Below are 23929 nucleotides of genomic sequence, written 5' to 3' on the forward strand. Positions count from 1 at the left end.
CTCTTGTTCATACATTAGTTTTGGCAGTCATAAATCTAAAAGGACCTATTTTGTCTTTCTTGACCCATAAAAGCATCCATTTACAATGGAGAAAAATCTAATTTTGACTTGCCTAAGGAACAATGAATAAGTCTGTGTATTGGTGTTTTGGCATGATATCAAAGGTGACCGTGCAAAACAGTGGCCCTTTGTTGCGGACAAATACGCTCACCTAAAGGGTTATTAGGAACGCCTGTTACATTTCTCGTTAATGCAATTATCAAATCAACCAATCACATGGCAGCTGCTTCAATGCATTTAAGAGTGTGGTCCAGGTCTAGAGAATCTCCTAAACTCCAAACTGAATGTCTGAATGGGAAAGAAAGGTGATCTAAGCAACTTTGAGCGTGGCATGGTTGTTGGTGCCAGACGGGCTGGTCTGAGTATTTTACTATCTGGTCAGTTACTGGGATTTTCATGCGCAACCATTTCTAGGGTTTACAAAGAACTGTCTGAAAAAGGAAAAACATCCAGTATGCGGCAGTCCTCTGGGTGAAAGTGCCTTGTTGATGCTAGAGGTCAGAGGAGAATGGGCAGAGTGATTCAAGCTGATCGAAGATCAACTTTGACTCAAATAACCACTCGTTACAACCGAGGTATGCAGCAAAGCATTTGTGAAGCCACAACACGCACAACCTTGAGGCGGATGGGCTACACCAGCAGAAGACCCCACCAGTTACCACTCATCTCCACTAAAAATAGGAATATGAGGCTACAATTTGCACGAGCTCACCAAAATTGGACAGTTGAAGACTGGAAAAATGTTTCCTGGTCTGATGAGTCTCGATTTCTGTTGAGACATTCAGATGGTAGAGTCAGAATTTGGCGTAAACAGAATGAGAACATGGATCCATCATGCCTTGTTACCACTGGGCAGGCTGGTGGTGGGGGGGTGTAATGGTGTGGGGGATCCCTTTCACCTTCAGAACAGCCTTAATTCTTTGTGTCATTAATTCAACAAGGTGCTGGAAGCATTCTTTAGAAATGTTGGCCCATATTGATAGGATAGGGTCAAACACTGTATTAGTATGGTGTTCCTAATAATCCTTTAGGTGTGTGTAATTTGTTGAGCAGATTGAGAGCACAAAACACCTGCCAAAGGTCTCTCCCAAAGCAGATGTTTAAGGACCCAGAAACATGTTCATTTATATTCCACCAATTGTGTCAGAGGCTGAAACCCATCTGAGATGAAGTGAATACAGCTGTTGCAATCAATTATCAGACCGGACAAAAAACTAGCAATTTATCTGCATTCTGGTGGACTGAAAATCGCTGGTAGTTCACACCTGAATATCTCAAAGGGTTTGTCATTGAGTGTATGTGTGGTTTTACAGGTCGCCCAGTTGCTTCTGCATTATAGCCTTTTTCATTTTCCATCTGGTTTAACAGTTATAACTACACTTATTGTGTATATATGTTGTGCATATACGGTGCATATTGCTTAATCATCAACTGGGTTAAGTGGGCAACTCCAGGCCCCCTACATAGGCCCAGAAAGCCCCCGGTTCACTGTGTAGAGGCTGGTTTGTAGGAATTTTATTTGTTTGAAAAAAAATCGTAAAAATATTTGGGAATACAGTAATGCACAATTAAAGCACATTATAAGCTGACATGATAAGGTCTAAACATGTTCTCCTTTAAACAATACCGATTCTGCGCAGTGCGCCTCTCCGTTTCCCATGACGTAATTTGACGTTCCTTGTCAGAATCCAGGAAGTGGGTAGCTCGCTGTTGTTTGTATTTCGTTGGTCGTTAATCGTCTCTGTTTTTCTGATTTAATATATCGCTTTTACGGGCCGAAATGGCGACGTTTATTTCAGTCCCGTTAAAAAAGTCCTCTGAGGTGGATCTGACGAAACCGCTATCGAAATTTGTAACCGCCACATACCCAGCGGGCGAGGAGCAGGGGGAGTATATCCGTGCCGTGGAGGAGTTGAACAAGCTCCGCAGGAACGCGCTGGGAAGGCCGCTGGACAAACATGAGAGCTGCCTGGAGATTCTGCTCAGGTAGAAAGTCAGCCTTTTATAATACACCTGGACTAGATACGATATTACTAACACTCAGGGCAATCTTCTTACCTGTCACGATGAGTTAGCCCAGTCATTGCCGCACCCAAATGGGATAGCTTTTAGTTGCTAACCTAGGAGCTAAAGTTAGACAAGCTAATAAGCTAGGAGGCATTTCTCACCATAATAACTGACTCATACAATATTCATGACAGGTTTCATTGAGAGGCTAACACAGAGTTGGTTTGTTTACTTATTTAACTGAACTGTCAGATACTTATAAAATGAAATTAGCTTTGACTTATTCATCGAAGTGAAGTAAACTCTACATGGTTTACGTTAGCATTAGAATTAGCTTCAACGTTCAACTTAAACGTTATTGTCCCCAAGGTGAAAAGCATACATAACATAATAAAATATATAAAAACACATGCTCAAATAAAACTGTAAATCAGTGACGACATAACATTTGGAGTACATCCAGCCATTATTCAACCTAATCATCAATTGACCATCTTCACCAGCCTGTTCCTGTGTTTGGTGTGATGACATCAACCGAGGTCACAGCTTCAAACGATAACTTACACAGAAGATCACCAGCCTACAGATCTATTAATACATATTCAAACTCATGGGCACCTTTTACGATACAGTTACATGAGCTATGTATCTACATCGCACCAGTGGAAAAAGTCCAATCGCAGCCAGCTCTCCTGTCAGATGTCAGTCACATTCAGGCCCACATTACATCCTAGGCCTTCAGGCCACTGGTAGCCACATGATCAGTAGGTAGGAAAGAGAACCACAGCTTTTCATATCAGCAAACAGAGATGAATATGATAAAACCTTACAGCTGTGTGTACGAGACTCATGTAAACGTGAGCTACAGAGAAGGCCTGTTTATACTCAGGGGATTTTATGTTTAAAATAGTTGCTCTGGCTGTAAAATTGTAAAATACATAGGACTAGGGCTGAGCAATATGGAGAAAATCAAATATCACGATATTTTTGACCAAATACCTCGATATCGATACTGCAGCAATATTGTAGTGTTGACAATTGCTGCTTTCATTTATTTATTTCAAAGTGTTTTTATTGTTTTAAATGTACATAACACAAATAAACCAACATACTTTCACTTATGTCATACAATGCACAAACCTCATACTTTATACATTATCTCACACATCCCCTTTCGTCGCAGATTGGCATCCAAGGTTTGTACAAATACAAGTGGAGCTGAGGCCCCACACAAACCTTATAATAACCATTTAGCTGAACATCTTTTACCAATGCACAACTATTGGTGCTTTCACAAAATATTTACACAATGAGATTTTTGATAAATAATCATCAGTAATGTGGATATAATGACTAAGTGGGTAAAAGCAAATAATAGAACAATTACAACAGTCTGGTAAGTTCAGAAAATGACATCACTTTACTGTAATGCAGCCTTTAAAACCAGGAAAAGACAACACTTATGCCATATTACGATATTACGATATCCAAAATCTAAGACCATATCTAGTCTCATATCATGATATCAATATAATATCAATATATTGCCCAGCTCTACATAGGACATATATACACAGTGGAGCAAAAGAGTGTCACAGTGCCAACCACTTTGCATAGAGGAACTGTGACCGAAATGGGATTTATGGTAATAAACAAAGTTATTCTGTGTCCCACGCTCCACTAACCCCTCATGGCTGTTGTTGACTGCCAACTTTCTCTTATGCAGTTATGCAGACTTATAATATATTAGTGACTTGAGCACTAGTAATGCAGAAGGTCACAGAGGTCTTGACTGAGTTAAGCTGCTCTTTATTCTTTATATTATGTAAGAAAACTGTACAGTTGTGTGACTTCACAATAACCAACATACTGAATTTCTAGGTGACGTATAGATGCAGACTTTGCCCTCTCTCATTTCAGTCTTTCTTCTCTATGACTCATGAGTTATTTATTGTACAGGGTTTGCCCAGATTACGTGATCAGCCTTCGATTTTCTCCAATGTGAGCTATATGGTAGCACAATGCAATGTGAAACTGTCTAGCGAGTGCCAAGCTTAAGCTCTTTAGATATTAAAAATTATACCAGCTCAAGGTGCTGAGTGAAGGCCAACAGGCAGAGTGCAGCAAAACTGGAGTGATGCAGAACATTCACTTACACAATGGGTTCTTTCACTCATGTGGCTTTGTAATGCTTTCCTGAGACACACTACGTCATGACTGTTGATCAGTTTCAGTCAGTTTATTTTAGGATTGCACCGATCTAATACACCAGATTGTTTTTTGCCCAAGTTTGAGTGTGATTTTGAAATGCTTTGTGTGTAAGATGTTGGGCTGTGAGTTAGTAGATGCATGGTCTTGGCTAATTAGCGACAAGGTGGAAGCTAGCATGTCTGTCCGTTGCTGACTGCTAGCATTGCCACTCCTTGGCTCTCAGCACATGTCGATTGGCAGCCAGGTAGCCAGGGCAACCGGCCCTATCCTTTTCAAAGCCGTGCTGACACACAGCTATTGTGTCACCATGGTAACCATTGTTTTGTCCAGGCCGTTTCTTTTACTCTTTAGTTAACCAGTAGGCCCACCTCATCTCAGCTTTCCTCTGTGCATTTGTGTGTCCTTGTGTATCTGAATGGGGAATATAAGGATAACAAACTGTTTGTAATTCTATATATTATGCCATTCTTTGTTTATGTATATGTTTGCAATCCCATCAGTCATGGCACTGGAAAAGCAAGGTGGATGAACTAGTAATAGGGGATTCCCTAACCGGCCCCTCTGCATGTTGTCGTCATTTCTAATAATAACTATTCACGTCACAGGCAGGCACAGGTACTGATAAGACGAAGAGCTGAGGAGCCGTCACTGACTGACTGACTGTGCGCGTTTGCTTGTCTGTTATTTTTTTCCTGACTCATTGTCATGTGTCTCTGAAATGGCAGCGCTTCCTCGGATCTTGAGTTATCTCATAATAATTACTACCCTTTAACCTAGTTTTTCAATTACGATTTACTGTACGGCCTTATTTCTTATTTCCTTTTTTTTTTTTTTTTTTTTCAACTTAACTTTAACTAAACTTAAGTTTAATAATAATTAGAATAAATATATTTCTGTCGTTACAATGAAAGCGATGACAATATGATCTGTAGAAAACAATTTAGAGCATGTATATTTGGGTTTAGACATAAGGAAACATGGTTTTAATCCTACCGTTTCTTTCTCTCTCCAGATACTATGACCAACTGTGTGCTGTTGAGCCCAAGTTTCCTTTCTCTGAAAACCAGGTAACTGATTGGACAGCTCACATGTGGGTGAGACTTACAGTAGTAAGTACAGAAGAACTTGAACACAAAGCGTCTCTCTGTTTCCACAGCTCTGCTTAACCTTCACATGGAAGGATGCCTTTGATAAAGGATCTCTGTTTGGAGGCTCAGTCAAGCTCGGTAAGTGCGACCTCAAATACATTGTGTCTGTGGGAGAATATCTGTGTATGTAACCGTGCGTGTACACATATGCAGTTAGCTTTATATTAAAAAGAGTTAAAGCCAATGTAGGACTTTGCCCTCAGGCCACAAATCTTTCATACTGTCTCTTACTATCAATCTCTTATAATCTATTGCTTTGTATGTCTATTTGGCGTTCACATGCACACACGCGCACACACGCACACACACATACACACACAATGAGAAAAAAGCTTTCTTACACTAAAGGTCCCCGTTTTATTTTGCTCCAGAAACCAGGCTGACAAGGTGCCTTAGGGTTTGAAGAAAAATGAGCCACTGAAGTATGGGTGTAAGGGTTTGAAAGAGACCTAAAAGGTATATGTGCGTTGTAACATAAGTGTCTGTCAGGGTCAGAGGTGCTAACAGGTAATAACAGCTAGGCCTGTCGCGATAGTCAATAAATCGAGTTATCGCACGATAAAAAAAAATTAGCTCGATAATTTCCATTTGCATGCTTGTTTGTTTTCCTCGTCTCTCTCTACCAGAGAGACTGGAGGACCACTCTCGGTTCCTTAGCGTAACGAGGAGTGAACCCTCTTGTCAGTCGCATGGTCTTTGTGTGGGCGGGACTCCAGGCCGGGAGAGAGAGACAAAAAAACGCTAGTTGAGAGTTGGAGCAGGGTTTCCCGCAGCACTTTGCAGTTAAGGCGCCGTCAAAAAAAAAAGTATATGAGCGATATCCACCGTGTTACTCGGCGTCCCGTTTTCTTCCTTTCATTCCAAACCACACAGCTGACAACCTGCAGGTGGAGACTGTGGAGACGGGCTCGAACATACACGCCGCTGGACTCGTCAGTCTCGCAAGCGGTTTCAGGAAAGTGGCTGCATGTGTCCGACAATGCACAGAACATTAACGGTACAAGCCTACATAGGTGTGTGTGTGTGTGTGTGTGTGTGTGTGTGTGTGTGTGTGTGTGTGTGTGTGTGTGTGTGTGTGTGTGTGTGTGTGTGTGTGTGTGTGTGTGTGTGTGTGTGTCGGCCCGCCCGCCCCCACGAAGCTCCGACCTGAAGAGGAGCAGAAGCCGCACCTTTGCCAAAATGAAGACTGATAAACAGAACTATTTTGGTACATTTACTGGCCATGTGGCATATAGCCATACAGATAGATTTAATTTATTAATTATATATTATTTAAATTTAATATTTAGTGTTAAATAATTGTAAAATGTAGTACATAGTCTGTAGTCTGAGAACTTACGTGTCACAAACGGCAATCCCACAACTGTAAATCAGCGTGAAAGACGACATACTAAAGGAGATCAAAGACATATTGTGGATATTTAAAATGTCTTCCAGTTCCAGTGTTAAATATTCTTTAGAAATAAAAGTATATTGATCTTTGAAAAGGTGTACCTGCATTATTATGCCATTATTATTATATTAGATGCAAATGGTCTCTCGATGACAATATTATCGTTTATCGCAATAATTTCTGGGACAATTTATCGTCCAGCAAAATTTGTTATCGTGACAGGCCTAATAACAGCAATAAATAAATAAACAAAACAGAAAAAGTGACAGAGAAAAACATCTTTCAGTTCTCAAGACTGCTCTTTGTTGAGTTCAGTCTTCACATTTTTTTCTGTTTACGCTTGAATCTTTTGTCCTCTGTGGTTAATTGTGGAATTTTTTTCCAGTGTACTCCGGGCGAGAAAAATGTAAAATGAAGCAGTAGAAAATGTTGGTTGAAGAAAATGCCAATCCCACACAAAAACAAAGCAGTAAATATCCGACACAGTATCCAAGGGATGAAAGATAGATGTCACTTTTCTACTCTGTCATCACTTTCTAGCTGTGGGAAAGAAACTAAAACCAGTCTTATTGTCACATATTTGGTGGAAACTTGCCCGTATACTATGAAAGCTTATTATTCTGTAGTTCAAGTTGTCCATGGAAACAACCAGAATGCCTTTAAGATTCAGATGAAGGGGAAAACAACAAGTCACTCTTGACAACAAAAAAAAAAAAAGTCTTACCCCGGTGCATTTGTTTTTGTGTGTTGCAGCTTTGGCCAGTTTGGGCTACGAGAAGACATGTGTGTTGTTCAACGCAGCAGCACTGGCAAGTCAGATCGCCTCAGAGCAGAACCTGGATAACGATGAGGGACTGAAGGCTGCTGCCAAGTACTATCAGGTGGGCATACCAACACACAGTAATATGTGCTGCGATTAGGAGAGTTGTTTTGTCAACATATTTTGTGTTTTAAGCATATTGAAAATACATTTTCAACTATGATTGGTATGGTAACTGATGCTACGCACTATCTCACACTTGGGACAGGGATGTGACAAACAAAAGAAACTAGTTTCACTCTATTTACACTGCCGTTCAAAAGTTTGAAATCGCCGGTTATGTCGATGTTTTTCTTCTTTCCTTCAATAATGGCTTTTTAACATAGACCCAAACAGTATGATTAAGACACCAAATGTATTGTTTACATGTCTTGAAATAGTAGCTCCTCTAGCAAAAGTAGACCTATTTGTTGAACAAATTTTCAACATGATATTGTTTCACCTGTTAATAATAATAATAATAATAATAATAATAATAATAATAATAATAATAATAATAAAACTGTTTGAAATGTTTTACTACTCGAAATAAACTGCACACTTTTGACACAGGCATGATCGTGCAAGGTCTTGCAGGTTCCTCTTGTATTTGCGACCAACAATCATTGGCAGTCTCTGCAGTAGTGTCTCATCTGTTTCTCTCTTTATCGGTCTCACTACCCAGCTGGCCAGCGGAGCGTTTGGCCACATCAAGGACACAGTGCTGTCAGCGCTAAACAGGGAGCCCACCATGGACATCTCCCCTGAGACTGTTGGTACCCTGAGCCTCATCATGCTGGCCCAGGCCCAGGAGGTCTTCTTCCTCAAAGCCACCTCAGGTACCATAGGACAGACACCTCAAGGATCTAAACGCACATAGTCTTCACTTAGAGACTTTCAAGCCTTTTCAGTGTCATCATGATTTATCTGTTTTTGTCATGTCAATACTCAGAAGAAGAGAAACACAATCCATTTTTTAGTCCCTAAGTTTAAAAGTGCATCGTTGACATGGACCACTGCTTAGTCTTTTGCGCTGTAATGTGTCTGACAAGTTTATGGACACTGGTATGACAAATCTGCCAGTCAGCCAGATATAAAAGAAGCGGAGATATTGCACTTTGAATGAATAGCATCTTTAATCATGCAAATGTGTTATAAGATTAATTTATAGCGATGGCAGTAGGCCATTATGTCCCAGTTCTGTCTACAGAATTGCTTATTAGAGTTTTTAAGCACAACTGTTTTGAAGGTTACATCCTAAAATAAGCTCTAATTTTTTTGCTGAGGGGGGGGATGGTTTTGTTTTTATACTTTGTAAGATGTAAAAGCAATTTCATCAGGGCGATGTAGAAACACTGTTGTGAAATACAGTTAACAGACAGCAGCTGCAGGCTCTCTGAAAACCACTTGGAGTAATTAACTAAACGTATGACCAAATGTCAGTAATCACTTTAAACCACAGATTTTCTGATCAGCTTGTGATGTGTTTTTCAAGAACACAACTTCTTATCCTATGTGTATTTTATCTGATATGAACTCTTAAAAGTGGCTTGTTCACTCAATAGATAAGATGAAAGATGCTGTAATCGCCAAGCTGGCCAATCAGGCAGCAGATTTCTACGGCGACGCCTTCAAGCAGTGCCAGTACAAAGACAACCTTCCCAAGGTATGTGAAGGACATATAGCTACACACTAATCTAAACGCTGCTCAGTTAGCCATGTGTGCAGTGTGGTGACGATGCATACAGTTTGGTTTCTGTATGGTTTGGTGTGTGTACTGTCTGTCTGTCTGTCTGTGTGTGTGTGTGTGTGTGTGTGTGTGTGTGTGTGTGTGTGTGTGTGTGTGTGTGTGTGTGTGTGTGTGTGTGTGTGTGTGTGTGTGTGTGTGTGTGTGTGTGTGTGTGTGTGTGTGTGTGTGTGTGTGTGTGTGTGTGTGTGTGTGTGTGTGTGTGTGTGTGTGAGTGTGTGAGTGTGTGAGTGTATTGTTTTGCCTGTGTGTATTTCTGGAAGACAGACTTGAAGAGTGGTACTCCGGTTGTGTGACTGTCCAAATTGCAACTTCTCTCTGTTCTCATTGGTCCATTTCCATCCTGTTTTCACTCTGATTGGTTGGTGATTTACTAAGCTGCCATTTGACCTGTTTTTTTTTTTTTTTCCATTCTGATTGGTTTCTTACCATCTAATCATGGGCATCTGAAGTACTTACGGTCTGTCTAACACTGTGACTGAAACACACACACGTTGAACACACACTACCTCAAGTTCACACTACAGATTTATTATTTTTGAGGTTAATTAAATCAAAGTTAAGTGAAAAGCACACAAAAAGTAACTTGTACCAGCTGTGAGTAAGTTCAGAATGAGCATTCTTAAAGGTGACACTTATATAAAGTGTAATAATGATTTCAAAATACAATTCAGAAAGATAACACAGTATACCTTACATTACATTATTATGCCAGTAACTTCAGACTAAATGAATAAATAACGTTGGAAAGGTTGCATAATATTCTACATTTCTTTCACACAGTTAACTACATAATACTTACGCTGAAATACACATTTCTCCATGTGTGCATATTAGGGCTTAAATGATTGTGAATTAATTGATTAGTTAGTTAAGAGAAGATATATGACTTAATGGTTTGAGTCATTTCTCAAGAAAAAAAAACTGAAAAAATGTCCTGCTTCTGACGTAAGGATTTGATGCTTTTCTTTGCACAATATCGGTGTGAATTTAATCTCTTTTTAGGTTTGGTCAGAAGGAAAAAAACAACAATTTTATATAAAAATATTATTTTGAACTCTGGGAAACTGTTATGTTACAGCTTGTGATGCTACCGTGAGAATAGTTGTATTGCTTTTAATTTGACAGTGCTATAGATGTTGAAACTAGCTGATAGTTACTAGGAACTAATTACAAAATTAGTAATAGATTTATGCATAGCTGGTGCAACACAGTTCTCGTCATATGTACTCTGTTATGAAGCACGTAAATCTCTTCAGTGACAGCAGCTCTACACGCATGAGCTTGTAGTTTTTTAATTGTTTAGCATAAAGATGTAGCTCAGTTTGGACAGAGGAAACAAAGCCAGGTAAATTGACTCATATCGGAAAAAAGCAGTGTCTGTGTTCTACCTGACTGCTTGAAATCAAACACACACACTGCAGCGTCAAAGTCATACATACATAAACACACACACACACGTGCACACACACATATACACGCACACACATATGGCTATGGGACGTTTGATGAAGGTGTAGCAGCTTTTGCTGAAAGATTAACCACTTATGGCCTGTTCTGTTTTCTCTCTTGTTGTCTTCCTTTCTTCCTGCATCCCTCGTGGTGGTGTTGGTGTTGGCATTGCGTGTGTGTGTGTGTGTGTGTGTGTGTGTGTGTGTGTGCCTGCGTTTGTGTTATGTTTGCACACCTGTGACTGCTTGTGCCTGTTTGTAATTGGCTTTCGTGATGTTGTTTGGTATTTGACCTCGCTGGTGTGCGTCTGCCATTTTGTGGTTTGCCTTGCCATCGTGCGTGCGTGTGTGTATATATTTGTTTGTGTGCCTGCGTGTTGCTCTGTGGTTGCCTCTCCCTGGTCAGTATTTTTATTTTCAGGAAGTGCTGCCGGTGCTGGCGGCCAAACACTGCATCATGCAAGCCAACGCTGAGCTGCATCAGAGCATCCTGGCCAAGCAGAAGAAGCGTTTTGGAGAGGAGATCGCTCGCCTGCAGGTACAGAGCTTCAACATAGATTCCTATCTCTAATGTCTTATGTAACTGTCAAAAACTGGACATACATGCCTTAATGTTTCAAATCAAAACTAGTAAAAACGTATTCCTGAAGCAAATTCGTTCCTCCATCTTCTCTCCTCTGGGCTGTTCATCTGTCCAGCACGCAGCAGAGTTGGTGAAGACGGTGGCGTCTCGTTACGACGAATATGTGAGCGTTAAGGACCTGAGTGAGAAGATCAACCGAGCACTCACCGCAGCCAAAAAAGATAATGACTTTATCTACCATGACCGCGTGCCTGAGGTCAAGGATTTGGAACACATCGGCAAGGCAACGCTGGTCAAAGCCACCGCCATCACACCTCCACTCAGCCAGAAATTCACAGGTAAGAGACACAGACACACAACACAGTTCCTTTTATTGTCAAGACAGTTTAAACTTTAAAGGAATAGTTTGACATTTTGGGAAATCCGCTCATGTATTTACTTGTCAAGAGGTAGATGTCTCTGCTGGTTGCCCGGCAACCCCATGGTGAGATTTTAGTTATTGCTTCTGCTTTTTTTTCTTTTCTTTTTTTTTTTTCCTTCAATCTGTTGTTTTTATGTTGTTCCTATCTCTTCAGACTTGTTTGAGAAGATGGTCCCCACGGCGGTGCAGCAGTCCATGAGCATTTACAGCCAGAGGAAGGCTGAGACTGTGAACAGACTGGTGGGAACGATGAGGGAGGCCACCAATCTCTGCAATGGGTACACTGTCCTGTGTTTATATGGCCATATGTTGCTGTGCACGTCAGTGACTATGCAGATGAAAGTGTCTTGAGCACTTGTGTCTCCATACATGGATTTATTAAAAATGTATAACATAATGGTGTACCAGGTACTAAAAATGCAATAGAAGTACTTGTGTTTTAGTATAGTGCCCTTAATAGCGGTCAAGTACTTGTATCACTCTATTTAATGGCACTAATAAGTGCTTTTAACAGTTTGTGTATTTTGCCCAAAGAGCAAGGTGCACAAGTTGATGTTTGATGTCTGACAGATGCTTTGGAACTGTCCATCAGGGTCTTGGCTTCCCTAAACCTGCCGGCTGCTCTGGAGGACCTCTCAGGAGACTCTATCCCACAATCCATTGCTGGGAAGGCCCGAGCCGTTGTGCAGCTGGGGGGACTGCAGAGCATCGAGCAGCTGATCAAAGACCTGCCTGAGCTTCTGACCCGCAACAGAGAGATCCTGGACGAGGTCAGAAACCCACTGAATTATACATAGGCTACTGCACTTTGTAGATCCACTTTGTGTAACCACAAATTTATTTCAAAAGTAAAGCAGACATTTTTAGTTTGTTTTTTTTAACTACAGCCTTTGTAACAGCTTGTTTGTCATATGGGTTTGCTTTCTTGACAAAGAAGCAAATTAATGGAATGCTGTTTAGCAGCTTTTCTACCACCTACTACTAGAATGCTAAAAACTCAAAATTGTCCCTAATGGCAGAAATCCCAAATCAGGATCATCACTAAATTCTAATCCGCTGATCTGTGGGCCAAGGACTGTCTGTCCACCAGCTTCAGCCAACCCTCTTCTCTTTTTTTTAGACCTCTTCAGACGGGAATAAAAACATAAAACACAAACTGCTTCCAAGTCTGTTGGCAGAGTTGAAAAGTCTACACTAAAATGTCCTAATTTCCAGCCCCTTCGATAGCTCAGTTGGTAGAGCGGAGGACTGTAGAGTGTAATATATATATATATATATATATATATATATATATATATATATATATATATATATATATATATATATATATATATATATATATATATATATATATATATACTTTAAAAATAGTCCTTAAAAGTCAGATAATACTTACACGTGGCTAAAAACAACAAATTCATACATCAGTAATCATCTGAGGATCTGCTGTGTGTGTTGTTAAGGCACTCAGTATGTGTGTGTCTGTGTGTTGTGTTGTATTCAGTCTCTGAAGATGCTGGACAATGAAGAGACGACCGACAACGAGCTGAGAACTAAGTTCAACCAGCGCTGGAACAGAACCCCCTCTGGAGACCTCTACAAGCCCCTTCGTGCAGGTACACAAACACACTAAAAAACATGTCCTTCCTGTTTGAAGTTTGTTTTTGTCTCCATGTCATCCACTTTTGACAAAGCTCTTATCCTAGTCTCTTCTTCTTGTTCTCCTTCTCCCTTGTCACCTCTTTCCCTCCCTCCCTTCCTTCTCTCTCTCTCAGAGGGAACTAACTTCAGCAATGTCTTGGACAAGGCCGTACAGGCAGACCAGGTGGTGAGGGATCGCTACAACACCCACTGTGAGATGATCACCCTGCTGTGTAAACCAGAGAACGAGCTCAATGCTGCCATCCCCTCCGCCAACCCGACTAAGACACTGCAGGGCAGCGAGGTCTGTCCGCTTGTACTGGTGTATTTATACATTATATGTTGCTTGTATGGGCAGACATTGTTATGGTCAGTTTTTTAGCTCAGTGTGTGTGTCACCTCCTCGCAAGGTATTTTGTATGTCATGTAAACATAGATTCCTGCTTTAGAAACATCCTGTGGACAATGTGTGCTTCAGGGCAGTGTCCCTCCTCTCTACAGCAGCTCCATTTTTCATTTTGTTTGCTGACTTTGCATTGTGTGTCACTGGGGAACTTAAATAACAAAGCAAGCAGAACTGTAAAAGCGCAAGGAAGAAGTGCATGTTGCTTCACGGCTACACTGAATTCACGCTACAGTGGAAAAAAACAACAGTATATTGCAGTCATCCTAAGGGTGAGAGGTCAGGGGGTTAGGTTAAGTGATGTAGAAGTTAAGATGTATGTGCATGTCCAATCCACAACTTTACTGCTCTCTTTGTTCACTGTGTTCATCTTCTCGATCGTCACCTAGGTAGTGAACGTGCTGCGCTCCCAGCTTGTCCAGCTGGATGAAATGAAGAAGGAGAGGGAGACCCTAGAGGGAGAGATCAAGGCTGTGACCTTTGACATGTCGACCACCTTCCTGACGGCGCTTGCCCAGGACGGGGCCATCAATGAGGAGCAGCTGTCCCTCTCCCAGCTCGACCAGTTGTACGGCGCCTACAACCAGAGGGTACAGGCCACCATCCGCACGCAGGAGGAGCTGCTGGGACAAGTTCAGGTATACAAACACACACAGTTTTGGAAGATTGATGTTATTTCAGAAACAAAATATTGATTGAGCAGCAAGGTGGCCATTAAAGAAGTTAAAGAGAAAAATTTAAATAAAAAAAGTTGAAAGAAACCAAAAAAGTTAAAGAGACCCTTTCTTAATCAGGTCATGTGTCAGAAGAGTGAGCTAATAATGACGTTTCACCTTCTTGGGAAGTAGAGCAAACAAAAAGTGAATTTCCTTAATGGAATCAATGAAACATTACCTAATATTAAAAAAAAAAAAAAAAAAAAAAAATCACATGCAAGCAGTTACACAGGCGCAGATAAAATCCAAAGGGTGAGTTAAACCCAGTTTGCCCTCTCAATGGCAAAGTGCTATTGTGTGAAGAAATAATTTATAGTTTACTGTGCTTAAACATACTTGTGTTCTAAGAGGTGTCAGCGATTAACCTCCTCAAACTGTGATCTATCTTTTCAACCTGTGATCTCCTTCCAGACCTCCCACCAGGAGTTTAGCAGTCTGAAGCAGTCTAACACGGAGGCCAACCAGAGGGAGGAGGTCCTGAAGAAGCTGGCTTCGGCCCATGACAGCTACGTTGAGATCAGCAACAACCTGCGCGAAGGCACCAAGGTACTCACTCAGCACAACACACCGGCACACACGTGCCTCAGCAAGGATGCACTGTACTGCAGTAATGCATATCTTGTTGGAAACTTTCTACTTTTTCTTCTTATTCTTTTTTCTTTTTGTGAGGTAGTTGGCAAGCCAAGTGATTTATTTTTGTCCCCTTTTGTTTCTCCCTCCTCAGTTCTACAACGACTTGACAGAAATCCTGCTTAAGTTCCAGAACAAATGCAGCGACATCGTTTTCGCTCGCAAGACAGAGCGGGATGAGCTACTTAAGTATGTACTTTCCTGGTTTTTGATTGGTTTGTCTGGCAGTCTTATGAGCTGGCCAGGGAGTAAAGTTAGGCCAATCAGCAGTTTTACATTTGTTTCTAGTTTGTAGATTGATTTGATTTTAACACTGTAGTAGCCAATTCCAGCATTAGTTTTAAGGTGTGTTGCAGTATAAGAATGAGAGCTGATAAATGCATATGAAGGGAACGTTGCTGCACAGTCACTGTTTGTGATGCTTGAATTCTTGTTCCAGGGACCTGCAGCAGAGCATCGCCCGAGAGCCCAGTGCTCCATCCTTCAACATCCCTGCCTATCAGAGCACCCCAGCTGCCCCCGCTGGTGGCCCAACCCCTGCCCCCAGGACCGTCTTTGTAAGCAGTCACTCAAACAAACTATCACAAAGCCAAATTTTCAATACCACTGCAGCAGATTTGAGGCTGATGGTTAGGTATTGATTCTTCTGTCTTCTTTCTCTCTACCTGATAGACCCAGCAGCCTCAACATGCCCAGCAGGAGCCTCAGGCGAAACCCATGCCCCCAGCCAGGCCTCCTCCACCGAGCTTCACCCCTCAGGCAGCCTCCACCATTCCCACCAATGCACCGGCCACTGGCCCTCCCAGCAGCAACCCACCACCTTTGGCCCCACCATCCCAGGCCCAGGGACCACCTTACCCCAGCTATCAAGGCTACCCAGGGTGAGTTTCCCATCACAACATCCTGATTTTTGAGTACAAATTGACCCACATATGTCAGGATAGAGTTAACATGATTTTATCCTCCTTCTCGCTCCTTTTTAGAATTTTGATAGTAAAAGCATGTCTTTTATCCAATGTAAATCAATTGACCCCTTAAATTGTTCTGAAAAGATATGTCTTTACTGGATCTGCTCCGACACATGTTGTTGCTAGAAATTACTTGTAATTAAGTAAAGGAATAGTTTGAGAAATATGCTCATTGTTTTTTTTGCACAGTGTTGATAATACTACTCTACTGTACAGTAAATGGGTAGGTGGAGCCAGCAGCCTCTTTGCTTAGCTTAGCATAAAGACTGGAAACGGTAGCAAACAGCTAGCATCTCATATCATCATCTTTTTTTTTGTTTAATCTGAACAAAAACCGATGTGTAAAATCAACATGTTGTGATTTTATGGCAAGTTACTGTACGTGTTGTAACTGCAAAGTGACTTCCTTAGTCTTGTCATCTCTGTGACGTTGCAAGGCAACCAACCTTGACCCCAGGGTAGTGTTTCCCTTCTGCTTTAAGTCTCAACATTTCTCACATTTCAGATTTAAAAATAAACAAGATATAACGTGTTAATTAGTGAGCTTTAGAGGTGCTGGTAGGTGGATTCTTTTTCCGCTGTTCTCAGTCTTTAACCTAGTAAGAGGGGTATTGATCTTCTTATCTTACTCTTGTAAAGGAAAAGGAAATAAGCATATTTCTCAAAATATTGAGATATAGCTTTACATTTTAAAGTTTGTTTTCTCTGTTGTGGTGTCCACCCAGGTACTTCCAGATGCCTATGGGCTACAATCCTTATGCTTATGGCCAGTACAACATGCCCAACATGCCCAACATGCCCAACATGCCCTACATGCAATACCAGCAGACTCCAGGACAGGGAGGCTACCCAGCAGCCCCTCCTGCCGGACAGCCCTACCCTGGCTACCCCCAGCAACCCCCTCAGCAGCAGCCCTACTACCCTCAGCAATAACTCCTCTCTCCATCCCCCTCATTCCTCTTCTCACCAGTTAACACCAAATAAAAAATAGCCCCAGCAATAACACTGCATCTCCATTAGCTCCTACTCCTCTCATCTTTTTGTTTTCTCTCACTAACCGCAGCTATAGAAACCCAAGTGAAGGGTAACCTCGAAGCTGCTTTGCACTTCTCTCTGAAATACTTTATTACTTTGTCACCCTTTATTCCTTTCTCCTTTTCATCTCACCCTCCCTTTTTCTGTCCTAGCTCATGTGTGATGGGTTCTGACCTTTCTTAAACTATCTCAACTTTCACCAATGCACTAACCCCCTCTTTTTTTTTTACGTACTCATTTTCTAATGGTTTTGTTGATTGTTTAATTTAAACCCAAACTGGTTTCCATTGATAACTGACTTTGTCTCGGCTGGACTGCTGTACAACACTCATGGAGACGCACAGAATCCTAGGATTACTTTGTTTCCTGGTTTGGGTGTATGTGTTGGGTGGGCGGATGGTTGGTCATTACTAGTCATGCCACTGATTGGAGGGCACAGCCACATCCTAACTCCCCCACCCACTCAATCAACCCCCAGTGCTTCTATATCAACTATATTCTTATTTTTGTAATGAATACTGATGCCTCTCTGATGTAAAAACCTATAAAAACGAATGGCCTGTAGGTTTTCTAATATAGATGATGACTGTTGAGAGTTCTGCTCTTTTTCTTTCGCTCTTTTCTCTCTCACACCCAGGGAATGTTGGTATATTTCTGTGTTACAATCAGAGGCTATACAAGTGGGAGAAATGGCTCTATTATATAAATATATGTATAAATAAGACTGTGGTTAACCGAGACACTCTGTGTGCTGCACTTTCATGCTCTTTGTGTTTATTTTTCAGCTCTAATGTGATTAAAAACATCAAATGCCAGCCAGAATTTCTTGTCTTTACATATTGGATGTCTCGTGTTTTTATCAAACTTGAGATTTGTAAAGCAGCCAGAAGAGGGCAGTCCTGCAGCTCACAGAGGGAGATGCGGCTGAGCAACAGTTTACCTGCCATTGTCTCTCCTTTCAGCCAATCAGAGAGTGAGTTATGCCATCAACTAATCTGGCGCCTTTTGACCTCCAGAGCATTGGGGGTAGATCCCATTTAGATGACATGCAAATTACGTTCCAGTGAGGTCGTGGTCTCATCCAATCATATTTCCCTGCAGGTTATTTCTCCACAGACAGATTTCATCCCTAGATATTTATTCAGTGTCAGGAGACGTGTGTGTGTGTGTGTGTGTGTGTGTGTGTGTGTGTGTGTGTGTGTGTGTGTGTGTGTGTGTGTGTGTGTGTGTGTGTGTGTGTGTGTGTGTGTGTGTGTGTGTGTGTGTGTGTGTGTGTGTGTGTGTGTGTGTGTGTGTGTGTGTGTGTGTGTGTGTGTGTGTGTGTGTGTGTGTGTGTGTGTGTGTGCAGATGGCAGCGCAGTGTGATGTCTGGAAGGATGCATGGAGATGTTGGCAGAGAGCTTCTGGTCCCCTGCCTGCAACCATCACTCTACTTCTCCATTTTCCCCTCTCTTCTATTCATCTAATCTGTCTTCTTGAGTTCCTATCTGCTCAATTCTTTCGGGAAAAAAACCCCCACCATATTTCACTTCACTTACCCCCAGCACTCTCCCATCCTTTGTTTTTCTTCATCAGTTCTTTTTGCTTCTAAGCTTTTTCTGTGTACCACCTGTCTTTTTATATCCTCAGCTGCTCTCTCCTTCATTTATTTTCCCTCTCCCCTGGTTCGTCTGTTTTTGTTTACCATTCGTCTCTCCTTACTGTCCAAGCCTGCAAATCGTTGGCAGTGAGTTGTCTTCACTAGTCAGTATCTTTTGGCTCATAAACGTCTCATAACATCACGTCACTCTACCGTGTGTATGTGTGTGTTTGTTTGAAAGTGAAACTCACAAGGAAGGATACACACTTTTAATCAGATCTAACAGCTCACATCTACTGGAAGTGACACAACACATATACACAGCCATGTTCCTCTCTATCCCTCTATACAGCATGCCGTTACTGCCAAAGCCAATTGTAACTGTGGATGTGTTTATCAAAGGTGTCTGTGCGTCTCAGGCGCTTAATTTTAACAAGACGTTCTCCACCAGAGGAGTGTCATATTTTAATTGGTCTGAAACAGAATAAAGGCAGCGAACAGAGCACTGTGGTGACAGGTATTAATTACCTTCTGCTTAATGGCTCCCAAACTCAGCACTGTGCCATATTGGTGCTCACACTATTCTTACTCCCCCACTCTTTTCTCTCCTCCTCACCATGTGTTTGTCCGCAATACGGCTGAATCAAGGGTTTTCTTTGGCTATGATGTTGATAATTACACAAATACTTGATTAACAAAGCATCTTCTCTTATACAGTGATTCCCAACTCAGGGCACTAATGCATTTGCCAGGGGGTACATGTAGCTCAATCAATTTAAATATAAATTATGATTAAAACACATAAATAAAGGCTATATATATATATATATATATATATATATATATATATATAAAATCCACATTGAGTGTGCTGTAACACCTAGCTAAACACTAGGTTGCAATTGAGATTAAGTTAACTACACTAAGCTAGGAAGTCTAAGCAGTTAGCTAAAAGTATGGATACATTGTTCAAATAGCTAACCAAATATAATTTAGAATCCATTTAAATAAGGTTAGCTATTTAAAGTAATGAATAAGCGGTTGGAATAGTCCGCTTAAAGGTGCCCTGCCATACAAAACCGTTTTTACTTGCATTTTTTGAAATATGTTAGGTCCATATGTGTTTGTGTTATGTTGTGAACATGAACTGCTACATCCTTTGTCAGCCCTAGCCACTGAAAGGAAATGAGCAGAGAAATCAGGCCAATTACAAAAGCTGGTCAGTCTGACATGTTGCCTGAGCTCATTACTATTCATTAGCTCGCCCAGTTGGGCTGGGTAAAAGATACCGACAGCCAGGCTCTCATTGGCTAGCTGTTAGCCAGTCAGATTCAAACCGCTTAGCTTGTTGAATATTAATGAGAACTGGCAGAAATCAAGCTGAGTCTTCCTGTAGGCTTTCTATACCACGCTAGAATGGCTTTAAACAAGGTAACCAAGGCATTTTTTCCCCAAAAATGTTTACAGAGTCCATTGTAGAACTTCAGAAATTACCACAAAGTAATGCAATACGTGTGGCAGGGGACCTTTAAAGTAATTAATAAACTATTCAGATAATTATTTAAAGGTACAATATGTAATATTTACTGTATTAAATACCAAAATGACCACAATATGTCATTAGACATTAACAAAACATGCTAAGCTGAAATACTATCTTTTCTGACAACAATGCTAAAGCCAGTATTTTCTCCTTTTGAAATTTCCGTTTTGTGACAGAATGTCTGTTTGTGTTTTGGCCTGTGTGTTGTTATCAACTGCCAGTAACAAACCCCGGGTAAATATTGGAGATGTATTTGAAAGATGGAGACAGCTTAGAGCCCAAAAGGATGCCGATTTGGCTTATTTCCTTCTGAACAGGTGGTTAGGCCTAAGCATTAGCTTCAGGCTACTAGGGACGGGTGTACTCACGTTGAATTACTCTAGTTGGTTACTCGCAAAACAATTTAGACCCAACCAGTGAAGTGATCCCGACTGGTCCTGGCTAACGCCACTATGCTAACTCGCCATAACTGCTAACGTTACTGGAGGACCAGGCAAGCGGGCCATAGCTGTTTACAACGTGTAGCCTGTTCAGCGGCCGTAGCCAACAAACGGTGAGTAATTTTAAGCCAAGAAAGGGTTTCTTTAAATCGGGTAGAGAGGACCGTGAGTTTGCGCTGTTTTTAGCAGTTGTTGCTGTAATTTTAAGCCGAGAAAGTGTGTCTGTCAGTTGGGTAGAGAGGACGGCGAGTAGCGGCCGTTGCCGTAATTTTAAGGGGTAGAGAGGACAGCAAGGCAGTAATTTTAAGCGGGGATAGGGTGGTTGTCAGTCGGGTAGCTACAGAGCTCCAAGTACAGGCTTTTCTGACTGTCAACATAGCCAGCATCTAACGTTAGCTGTGCTGTGGAGTAATGTCTGGCTATGCTTCTAGCAACATTGTTGGATGCTGCGTTCTCAACCTGGCAACATGCCTGGCAACCTCCGTGAACTTCAATTACGTCTGGGAAGGAGGGGCCAAGGGAGACGACTCTCTACAGTACATTGAATTTGGACTGCAGTAACTATTTTAAACGCTAATTGTCAGTATTACATATTGGACCTTTTAAAAGTAACGGTGGTTGAAATAAATAGCTAACAATACCAAAAAAATGGTTGAAATAGTAAGTTAAAATTACGGATAAGCAGTTGAAATAGTTAACATGTTATCTAAAAGTAATGGATTAGTCGGTTGGAATATATAGCTGAAAAATAATGGATAGGCAGTTTGAATAAATTAGCTAAAAGTATGATAATGAATAGGCTAAACCGTTTGGATATAGAAGTAGGCCTAATGAATAAACGGTAGAAATAGTTGGCTAAAAGTAAATAATAAATGGGCTTAGTGAAAAAGCTAAAGGTAGGCCTAGTGGACAAATAGTTGAACTATATTAAAGTAATGGATCAATTACTTTTAGTTGACAATGGTTGAGACAGATAGCTAAAAGTAATGGATAAATCATGATTAATAGATGGTTCGTTGAAACCAGTTTCTGCCACTCCCATGTAGCTACAATGACCAATGCAGACCAAAATGACCAAAACATTGGCAGTTCAATTGTAGGCCTACAAAATAATATTGAAACAATCACTTTTATTAATTGATAGTGTTGAATATCATCCAGTTTAAAATAAACTGTAGGCCTAATGAACAAATTAAAAACATGATGGCAGCAAAGTGTGCTGATTCTTTGGCTTTCATTATGCTTTCGGTCTTCCTTCCATAAAGTGCACTGTGAAGTAGAAATGTGAGTCTTTTTTTTTTTTTTTGTTAAGGTAAGAATGGCATAGCGCTAAATTTATGGTGTTAATTTGTTCAGTCTGTTGGCTTACAAGTTGCCAGTATCGGTGCATGTGCATTGGCTGATAATTTTGCCTCAACGAAACAGCTCTCTGGCCCTGGTATATGTGAAGATTTTTTTTGTGCTTTTTTTCCATAGAAGCGAGATGCCTGAAATAGCTTTGATTGACAGGTATAGAGACTCCGTTACTATAACAACTACCTCCTGGCTCTCATGAGCACTTCTCTCTCTCTTCCTTTCCGCCCCCCTCACCTCTTCTCTTTTCATTTTCCTTTACCAGCTCTCCTTTTTACCCCCATCTCCCTCTCACCCCCTCACTTTGTGCTTGTGTGGGTGTAGAGGGAAGAGATTATGAAAAAGAACTCAACTGCAATATTCCTTCACATGGAGATGTTTGTGTTGCAAGATAGAGGCCTGGCACTAGCTATTGGATCTAACCTGTGTGGGTGGGGGTAGGCGAGAGTGGGAAGATAAAACATGCTTATACAACACGGGGAAATAAGCCTTTTATATTCCCTTCGTGTTTCCTTTTTGGTGCTTGTTCTTCTGTCAGGTTGAGCTGCTCTGCTTGTATAATCAAGTCAGTCCACCGCACTGTGCTCTTGCATGTGTGCGTGTGTGGGTGTCTTTGCATGCATGCCCGCACTTGTGTCAGCAAGCGACACGGTGAGGCCACCCGATATGAAGAGTGAATTTCAAGCACGATAGAATCTAGTGGGACTGACACTGGAGAGCACAGAGCGGCAGAGAGAAAGTGTGTGTATGTGTGTGCGCTGCTGGGAAGAAGACGGACGTCATTGCTGCCACCTGCTTTAGTGGGACAAAGGCCAGACACATACACACACTTGCATATGCAGACAGCCAAGCAGAGGTCAAAGCAATCTCTTAACATAGCATTAATGATATGATTTACTTAACCTTCTTACACTATAACTATCTCAGGCCCTCCATCCCTTCCTGTCAGAGTGCCCCGTCCCTCTCCTCCCCCATGTCCCTGCCTCTCCTTTCATCTCCCCATCTCTGAGTCATCACACAGGGTGAGAGGTCTGAGGCAAAACAAGCTGCCAGAGTTGGACATGCCATAACAATGCACACCTGTGTGTGTGTGTGTGTGTGTGTGTGTGTGTGTGTGTGTGTGTGTGTGTACATGTGCACGCAGCTGTCTCAGAGCTGTCATCAGGAGAAAGGAGGGAACATTTCCAAGTCTTACTGTAAATACAAAAGCACACAGACTGTCCATATATACTGTATGTGTGTGTGTGTGTGTCAGCTCTCGCCGCTGTGGTTTTCTCCAGAAGTTGCTCTGTCGCTTTATTGATTGGTTGTCTCACTTTGTGGCAGGAAATGAGTTGGCGGGTCTCAACACCTGTGTGACCCCAGCTGCAGAGAGCTTCTCTAATGATCTGAGCTCGGCTGCCTGGGTCTTGTGATGCAACCTGCTCTTCATTTGGCTCAGACCAATAGCACACCCTCAGCCTCTCTCGCACACAGAAGATAGATACTATCAGAGAATGTCTAATAAGGGGAGAACTTCCACTCTCGGGAAAATTCCGGGTTGGAACAATGGGGCTAATAGGGAGTGAGATAGGGAGTGAACAGGCTCTCCATAGACAGGCTCTGATACTATCCTACTCTTGTCCGTGTTTCAGATCACATAACAAGAGCCCCTGTAGTGGTCTGTACTCCCTTCTGCATGTTGTTGAAGTTTACAGTTTAAAAAATTTGAATGTGCGTCACCTAAGTGTTTTAATATTGATGTATTTGATGCTGCAAATTGACCATTGCAACTCCTATCGGTATTTTTGATCTAAACTTG

General features: G+C 41.5%; 1 protein-coding gene across 2 annotated transcripts; it reads left to right on the plus strand.

The window, feature by feature from the left end:
- Positions 1-1594: 1594 nt before the first annotated feature.
- Positions 1595-18032, plus strand: pdcd6ip (programmed cell death 6 interacting protein). 2 transcript variants are annotated; one of them, XM_028598468.1, is made up of 18 exons: positions 1595-2046; positions 5291-5345; positions 5435-5504; positions 7573-7700; positions 8304-8457; positions 9184-9284; positions 11223-11354; positions 11515-11737; positions 11975-12098; positions 12413-12590; positions 13325-13436; positions 13596-13765; positions 14254-14502; positions 14992-15126; positions 15305-15399; positions 15650-15767; positions 15883-16091; positions 16904-18032. In XM_028598468.1, exons 1-18 carry the CDS (start codon positions 1841-1843, stop codon positions 17109-17111), a joined length of 2667 nt encoding a protein of 888 aa, XP_028454269.1. In that variant the 5' UTR covers positions 1595-1840; the 3' UTR covers positions 17112-18032. The 2 variants fall into 2 exon arrangements, with proteins under 2 accessions (XP_028454269.1, XP_028454270.1); XM_028598469.1 differs by having other exon boundaries at positions 1597-2046; positions 11238-11354.
- Positions 18033-23929: the final 5897 nt, after the last annotated feature.

The sequence above is a fragment of the Perca flavescens genome, chromosome 14 (genome assembly GCF_004354835.1).
Source record: "Perca flavescens isolate YP-PL-M2 chromosome 14, PFLA_1.0, whole genome shotgun sequence".
In the NCBI taxonomy this organism is placed as follows: domain Eukaryota; kingdom Metazoa; phylum Chordata; class Actinopteri; order Perciformes; family Percidae; genus Perca; species Perca flavescens.

Bases quoted from the DNA above. Each gene is read 5' to 3' on its own strand.
- pdcd6ip (XM_028598468.1), top strand. From the start codon at position 1,841: ATGGCGACGTTTATTTCAGTCCCGTTAAAAAAGTCCTCTGAGGTGGAT. The intron at 8,458-9,183 runs GTACCATAGGAC...TTCACTCAATAG, and splicing joins CTTCCTCAAAGCCACCTCAG to ATAAGATGAAAGATGCTGTA. The intron at 12,099-12,412 runs GTACACTGTCCT...ACTGTCCATCAG, and splicing joins GCCACCAATCTCTGCAATGG to GGTCTTGGCTTCCCTAAACC.